This window comes from Microtus ochrogaster, unplaced genomic scaffold, assembly GCF_000317375.1.
Source record: "Microtus ochrogaster isolate Prairie Vole_2 unplaced genomic scaffold, MicOch1.0 UNK26, whole genome shotgun sequence".
Taxonomy (NCBI): Eukaryota; Metazoa; Chordata; class Mammalia; order Rodentia; family Cricetidae; genus Microtus; species Microtus ochrogaster.
In genome coordinates, this window is record NW_004949124.1 from 62,662 (window position 1) to 70,694 (window position 8,033).

Consider the following 8,033-nt stretch of genomic DNA (forward strand, 5'->3'; position numbering starts at 1 on the left):
AAAAAAAAAGTCATCTAGTTGGCTTCTGCCATAGGCGTGAAGATAATGATCCCGGAAGTAGATACCTTGCAAGTCCCAACCGGGAAAACTTTAAGAGTGATGACATTCTCACCGCTGCCTCTGGGTCGCATCTGTGTGAACAAAGCCACTAGGATGGAACCAGAAGGAGACTGAAGAAGAGGCAACCTTAGAACTAGAAAAAGAGATTATTCTGAGTGAGGTAACCCAGATCCAGAAAGGTGTATGCATTCACCTATATGTGGATATAAGCTGGTGAATATGATGATAACGAAATTACAGTCCATAGACCCACAGAGGTCAGGTACAAAGTAAGGGATGAGTAGGGACAGATAGACCTTTGTAATGGAATAGAATAGATAATTATGGTTGGATTGGGGGGGATCAAGTGAAGAGGAAAGGGGGGAGGAGGGAGGGCATACATATGGGGGGAGTCAGGTAAAATTAAGGACCATTTGAGGAGTAATACGGAAATCTAATATAGTTAGAAGCCTACTAAAATATATGCATGTATGAAATTGACCTAAATAAAATCTCGAAATAATGGGGGAGACACCGTCCCAACTGGACTTCTCTTGTCACCAAATGAAGCTCACTGTACCAGGAATGGGTTATCTCTAATTGAGTTGTGTGCCAAAGGGATCCCATGGGAACCTCCAAACAACCCAGGCTGTTGCCAAGACTATAGGCTGCTCTCCACGAACTGATGGCAAGGTCCTGTTGCCGAAGACAACACTAAGTGACTCACTGAACACAGAGACGTGGAGCTGGTGCCTGCATGATCCTTCACCCCAGGTTCCAGTGTCTTTGGTACATGTCTCTGTGTGCTACCAAAGGAGAAAAATAAACCCCAACTCAGCCACAAACGCTTTGATCTGCAACAGTGTCCTGCCTGTATGATGCTAGTGCAACAGTGGTTCAAAGCTTGTGGGAATAACCAACCACTATCTGATTTGACTTAAGGCCCACTCCACCAGATGGAGCCCATACCCAGCACTCCTCGGGTGACCAATAACCTGAAACTAGATAGGCCAGAGACCTGAGGGGAGCCAAACCACTGTGCTGCTAAAGGAACACAGCATTAAAATGACTCCCAAGGACATTCCCCTAGGTCATAGGTCAGTGCCTTCTCAGCCATTGTCAGAGAGGCTTCCTCCTGCAGCAGACAGGAACCAATACAGAGACCCACAGCCAGACATATGCAGAAAATGAGAGGCCTTGGAGCACTCGGCCCTAAATGGGATGTCTCCATCAAATCCTTCCCCTCCAGGGTCAGGGAACCCTACATAAGAGGAGGCAGAAACAGTGTAAGAGCCAGAGGGGACAGAGGATACCAAGAAAACAAGGTCCTCTAAATCAGCATGATCAACACATATATGATCTCACGGAGACCGAGGCAGCACGCACAGGGGCTGCACAGGTGTTTGGATCTATACTGTGACTTCCAGTTTAGTGCTTTTATGGGATTCCTGGGAGTTCAAGCAAGTGGGCCTCGGCGTGTATATCTGTTTCTTGTGCCTTATCTTGGGCTCTTTTCCTTCTGCTTGCTTGTTTTGTCCTGTTCCAATGTGTTAGTTTTTGTTTAACTTATTTTATTCTGTTTTTTTATTGTCCCTTAGAAGCCTGTTTGTTTGTTTGTTTCCTAAAGAAATAAAGAGGTGGATCTGGAACAGAGACTGCATGGGGAGGAAATGGGAGGAGCAGAGGAAGGGAAAACAATAATCAGGATATGTTATGTGAGAAAAAAATCTATTTTAAATAAAAAGGGGAAAGAAGAAGGAGGAACAGAGGAGGAGAAAGAGAAGGAGAAGGAGGAAGAAGAAGAGAAGGAGGAGGAGGAGAACAGGAGGGGGAAGATGTAGCATCCTTTCCAGGTGTGGTGGTGCTTGTGTTTAATGCCAGCATTCAGAAGACTAAGGAAAAAGGGTCTCAAGATCAAGCCTATCTTGGACTATTGCATGAAACCCCACCCTACCCCTAATGGGACGCCCTAATGGGAGTTGCAATATGTTATTAGCACCACTGCAGAGCTGTTGCAAAGAGATATAGTCAAGCAAGAGTCCTTTCAGGACTTGGTTTGCTGAGCTCACTTAGGAGCCAGGAGGAAACACTGCCAAGAAAAGGCACTGGGTCAGTGTGCTAGCCAACAACAGCCAGAGGCAACCCAACTTAGGTGAGTCTTGGGAGCATTTTCCAGGCTTCTTTGATCTGAGACCATGGGCTTGTACAATACTTGACATTCTTTACAATATAAAGAACACTGGACTGAGAGTTAGAAAAGCTGGCTGGGGTTCATGCCCCAGCTGCCAATGACTTACGTGACCTTGGGGAACTAACTCTCTTCACTTCTCCAGCCTTTAGTTTCTTCTTCTATAAAATACGGGGATTACCAACACACTTTCAGTTCTGGCATCCTGATTCTGAAATATATGCACTGCCTTCCTTGCCCTTAAAATAGAATTTATTTCAAAAGCAGATGGCGCAGGCACTGGAAAATGGTTCCTGGCAGTCTCACAATTCCTTTCAAGGATGTACCTTCAGAGTTGTATTTATAAATCCCTTGAAGATCAGTGGACCCTTGAGTATTAAGTGAGCAAAGCCCAAGTCAAGCTGTACTAATGAAATTAAATAAATTTCAAAAAATGAAAAGGACTATAAACTTAAAAGAGTTAATTTCAGGCAACCTCTAAAAGTGCCAAAAGAATACTTTCAGAAAGTTTACGCTGTTTCCTCTTTTTCCCAACCCCTTGATACTTTCAGACTTGTAACTTGCCTGGTATTATTTATCTCCCCAACAACTTGCCAGGTAAGCAGGGTATTGACTATTTTTTACAAATAGGAAAGCAGACATAATGGTAGTCATTAACTTGGGCCCACAACATGGAGTAAGAGGGGCAAAACTAAGGTTCAAAGCCAAGGTTCGAGACTGCAGGTCCAGAGTTGTGTGCTTCATACCAGGAGCAGCAGAGGACAGCAACAGCAAGTGTACTCAGATGAGTGGGCAGAAGATGCGGAATCCAAGGTCGACCTTCTTCTTAGAAACAGGCATCCCCTCGTAGGAGGAGGCAGCAACAGCTTCCAGGCTGAGACTGAATAAGTACCTCAAATCTGTCCTACACCGCTACAGACCAAATAAGCATCCCGATTCCCAGTTCTGCCTTGGCAAGTCCACTCAGTCTGACCTTTCCGTCCGAAGGCTCAGGTTTTGCAGTGGTACCTGTGGTTTCACCCCACTTGCATTTTCAGGTTTATCTACTTCCCCAAACTCCCATGGGAATAGAGAAACAAGAGGCACACGAAAAAAGGAAATGCATTTGTTGTACAATAGGGTGGTGCGGTGAAGGAGATGCTGTAAGAAAAGGAACGTCTCTGCCCCCGGGACTGATGGGGCAAACTGGCTAGAATGGTCTGGAGGCTGCTGCTGTCAAAAGTAGAAGTTGCCTTATGTACCTATTCTCAGAGAGATGTGTGCCCTGGGTCTCCCAAAGCCAGGCCTTCAAGCAGGGCATGGGAACAGTGCAATTGACAGGCAACCCAAAGCAGTCAGCCCCGGCACGCGACAGAACCAACAGTAAAGCTCGGGTAGTTTATCTTACCTAGGTGCTGGGCCACCCTCACCTCAAACTTTTCATTCTCTTTTACTTGAGTACCAATTGGAAGATAACCAGAGTTCAAAAATCTGGTAAGGAGAGGGCCCAGAGCTGGCTCCACTGCCCAGTGTCAGGGTAGGTATACAGCAGTGGTTTTCATCCTTCTTAATGTTGTGTGTGACCCTTAATACAGTTCCACAAGTCGTGGTGACCCCCCCCAAGCAAAAAATTATCTTCGTTGCTACTCCATAACCATAATTTTGCTACTGCTATGAATCGTAGTGTCAATATTTGATATGCAGGATATCTGATATCTGACTCCTGTGAAAAGGTCATTTGATCGCCAAAGCGGTCGCGACCCACAGGTTGAGAACTGTGGTATACGGTGTTCTTGTACTGCAGAGGTGAGGGCCAAGCGCAGGACTCACACTCAGAGCTCCCGTGTTTGAGTCCACACTTGATTAGAACTCTGCAATCGTGGAGGAGTTGGGCTAGCCACTCTACACCTCTCCATCTTCACAGGGCAAATGCGGAGAAAATGCCTATCTCATGCTGTGGAGATTCCTCACATTGCTGCCCAGGGACTTTGTTACTGTCAAGCATTAAGTAAATGTTATTTATTATTATGACTGCCTTATCCCCAAAGGGGTTTTTTCCTCTTTGAGTTGGGAAGTATTGAGCCATGCCATGATGGATGTAGTGGCGAACATGTTAAATGAGTGCTAGAAGAAACTGGCTAAGATAAATGCTTCTCTTTAGAGCAACCATTACCAAGAGTGGCGACAAATGCCAGAGCTCTCTAGGCTACTACCCTGGCAGACGGTAGTAGAAGTTCTTTCTCTAGCTAGTGGAGCTCAGCATCCTTCCCTGTCTTGCTTTGGGGTACTCCCAGAGCATAGCTAAACTCACAGATTTCAGTTTGATTTTTATTTCATCTTTAATTTCAGGGAATCACCACACATTTTATTTCTGATACAGAAAAGAAAATGGATTCTACTGAGGAAATCATTTCCCTGCCTTTCCAAAGGGCTGCAAAAAAAAAAAAAAAAATGGAAACGGAAAATCTGACTTACAAATCCCGCACAGTGTTCACAGAAGGTCGGCTTGAGATAATTCATCTCCTGAAAATTATGGATAAATCCTGGTCCCATTTTGCAGTGTAGCTGGGATTTAGCTCTCAGAAAATAGGCCATCATTTCATCTTTGCTAATTAGGCCATCCCTGTTAAGAAAGTCAGAGAAGAGAAGAATCTGTGAATACCGTATCACTAAGCAGCTGCGACACTCTGGTACCCACCTCCCAAACCTTTATGACCAAAAGCAAAAGAGAGATGTTCACTTTTCTTAAACATTCAAAAGGAGGATGAGTCTCCAAAGACACATCAAATATTCAAAACCTTCTTCAATAAGTAGATGCTGTGTGTGTGTGTGTGTATGTGTGTGTGTGTGTGTGTGCGCACGCGCGCAGGCGTGCATATGGGTGAAAGCTCTCAGACACAGTCTCCTGAGATTGCTAGAGGCAAGATCGCCATTTCACATTGAGGTAGAGATAAGAGTGACTGACCATTTTGCTTTTCTGACCTTCAGGTTGAACCCCAATATCTGCCTTGGGTTTTTATTACTTGTGTTACAACTAACAATAAGGTTGAAATTGCTGCTGTCCCTCTCAACTTTATTCATCCAGATTCATTGCAGGCTGCTCCCCCAAAGACCTTCGCATCTGGGTCCTCCAGATCCACGCTTATCTAGAGCAAATCTTGCTGCTCTCATTTCCACAGAACGACTCTCCTCTTCCACCTCTGTGTTCTCTGCTTATCACACACCTTGCTTGTTGTCACTGGTTTATCAGTAAGGGATCGAACACATGTGACACAGGCAAGTGCCAGGTACAGAGATCTCACCTTGCCTGCCCTGCTCAGGATCCCCTCATCCTTCCTCTCTTGGCTCTTCCTATGGCATCAGAAGGACCGCTCCCATCCCTGCTCTCCGGGCTCCACAGACCTCTGCTCTCTCCCAGGCTCTGCACAATCTTCTCACCCATTTCTTCGGCTTACAGAGATGCCCAATGCTTCCCTTCTCCTCTAATCTCATTCCTTGCTCCAGCTGTCTTCCCTAGCACCAGTCTTTCTCTCTTAGCAACTCCCAAAGTTATCAAAAACATCACTCGTTAGCATTTCTGTCATCATTCTACAGCACTCAGTACGTTTCTCCCACTGTCATCCTACTAAACTGTCACCATGGACAATCCTCGGTGGTATTCTCTCATGTTTTGAAAACTCTGACCTCACAACAGTGTGTGACACAGGGATATTTATTTGTTGACACCTTCTTCTCTATGGAGCCTGCACTTCTGAGCCATGTTGCTTTGCTCTTTCCTCTCCTGCTTCCTCTTCTCTGTCTTTTCTGAAGAATTCTACTTGTTACTTTCATTGTCTATGAGTGGGAAGGGAAGTCCACATATTTCTTGCTGGAGCCCTGATCTCATCCTCCCCCCCGAAATTTCCCATCAGAAAAAACTATTGCACTGAGGTTCCAGCAACCAGCTAGTGTTGTGGGGCTGAAAACTCAGTGTGCACCTCCAACCCTGACTGCCCTCCCACATTTCATACTGCGTCTTCAATAACTTGCTAGACGTCTCTCCCTGTGCACACCCCTCCAAATCAACATAGCCTGCCAAAGTCCCTGTCTTCCCTTTCCAACTCACATGACCACAGGTTCATAATTGTACTCCAGACTTAAGGTCCTTTTTTCATCTCATATGCAAAATAACCTGAATCATACTTATAATTTATAAAATTCGGTCATTTAGTATCTTTCCCAGCCTTAAAAACATGTGTCATACAATTTGTGCAGACATACGCATCAATCGCAAACAGACACAAAAGTCTAATTTGGACTACATTCATTTAGGAAGACGTGTGTGTGTGTGTGTGTGTGTGTATGTGTGTGTGTGTACACATAAAGAGATGTAGAATCATTGAATCATACACGTTCCAAGGATCTGCTTACTATACCATAGGGCAATAGGAGTTTAACCACCAGGCAGTAACCTGGCTCAGGTCCTTTCACGGCTCAAGAGACAGAGAAAGGAGGAGCTTGCTGCCGAGCATATATCCCATCTTACATCATGTAAGTTGCTCCTGGAGCTTCCAGTTTCCAACAGATGTGATACAAAGCACTCAAAGATCAAAGGAGCTGAAGAAACTCCTGTGCCTGTCTACCGTGTGTTCTCTCACACGTTAGGAATTCCAGGAACCAAGATGTATGCAGAACCACAAGATGGAGGGAGCTTACCTTGTGAGTTACTAGAAAGAGGAATGTTGGCTAGTTAGTAGGAATGCTGGACTTAAATAAGTGGGAAATTACACGGCAATTCTTCACCTTGACCTTTATCCTTTAGTATTTTTTAGTTTGAGACATGGTCTCACTCATCAAGTTGTCTAGGCTGATGCTGAATACTTTCTCTGTGAACCCAAGCAGGCCCCGAGCTTGAGATCCTCCTGCCTCAGTCTGCCAAGTAGCCTGAGCTATAGGCATCTGCCCTCAGGTTGATAACTTCCACTTCTCTTGACGGAGGTTTTGGAGTTGGTAGCAAAGCACTAGAAGTATTGATAGAAACTGAGAGCTGGTTCATTTCCAGACGGGCACTTATGCTTAACAGAGATGTGGTCTGCCCTGTGACAGCACCCAACAGGTTAGGTTTATGGACGCCAAGAAAAACGAGTGGAAAGTCAGACTGTTCTATCAGAACAGTCGGGCAAAGCTTGTCAGGACGCAGGATGCAGGTTTGCTTGTCCCACCGCATAGATAATCTTCTGCTTTAAGCTAGATCCACTAAAATAAAAAAAATTTAAAAAATGGAACTCACTGGTCTTTGTCTAGCACACAGAAGGAATCCAGGAAGGGGAAATTGGCAGCTATGCTCTCAAAGTCCTCTTGGGAGATGTAGCCATCGTGATCATGATCATAGTTTCGAAACACAGACTGCAAAGGAGAAAAAACCATTTACCTTGAGTGCGCATAGGTCAGCCATTAATCTTGTGAGCAACAATATGTGGATTGTACACTCAATCAAAGAGCCTAGAATCTGGTGGGGGATCTGTAAACTCACACTTAATTAACACTATAAAACAGTAAGTGGTTAGTCGAGGGCTTGGAGGTTTGGATTTAGATAAAGATTTCCTGCAGGTAAAAAAAAAAAAAGTCTAAACTGAGACTTCAGGGTTGAATAGGAGTTAGGCTGGTGAGTTTATTGACTACAATACTATGAAAACCTAAAATGAAACTTTACAAATTTAAATAACTTCAAAAATTGAAAATTTGGCATATCATCATAGAACCTTCATCTGGTGATGGATGGCGATAGAGACAGAGACCCACACTGGAGCACTGGACTGAGCTCTCAAGGTCCCAATGAGGAGCAGAA

At 44.7% G+C, this 8,033-nt stretch overlaps 1 protein-coding gene across 3 annotated transcripts in view; it reads right to left on the reverse strand.

Moving 5' to 3' along the window:
* The window catches only part of Rasgrp3 (RAS guanyl releasing protein 3), a 99,835-nt gene that overhangs the window by 7,694 nt on the left and 84,108 nt on the right, over positions 1-8,033 (reverse strand). For all 3 annotated transcript variants that reach the window (XM_005367926.3, XM_026789678.1, XM_026789679.1), the window contains 2 exons: positions 7,476-7,591; positions 4,682-4,829 (listed from right to left, as the gene is read on the reverse strand). In XM_005367926.3, the coding sequence (XP_005367983.1) occupies positions 4,682-4,829; positions 7,476-7,591 (264 nt within the window). The remainder of the gene's footprint in view (positions 1-4,681; positions 4,830-7,475; positions 7,592-8,033) is intronic.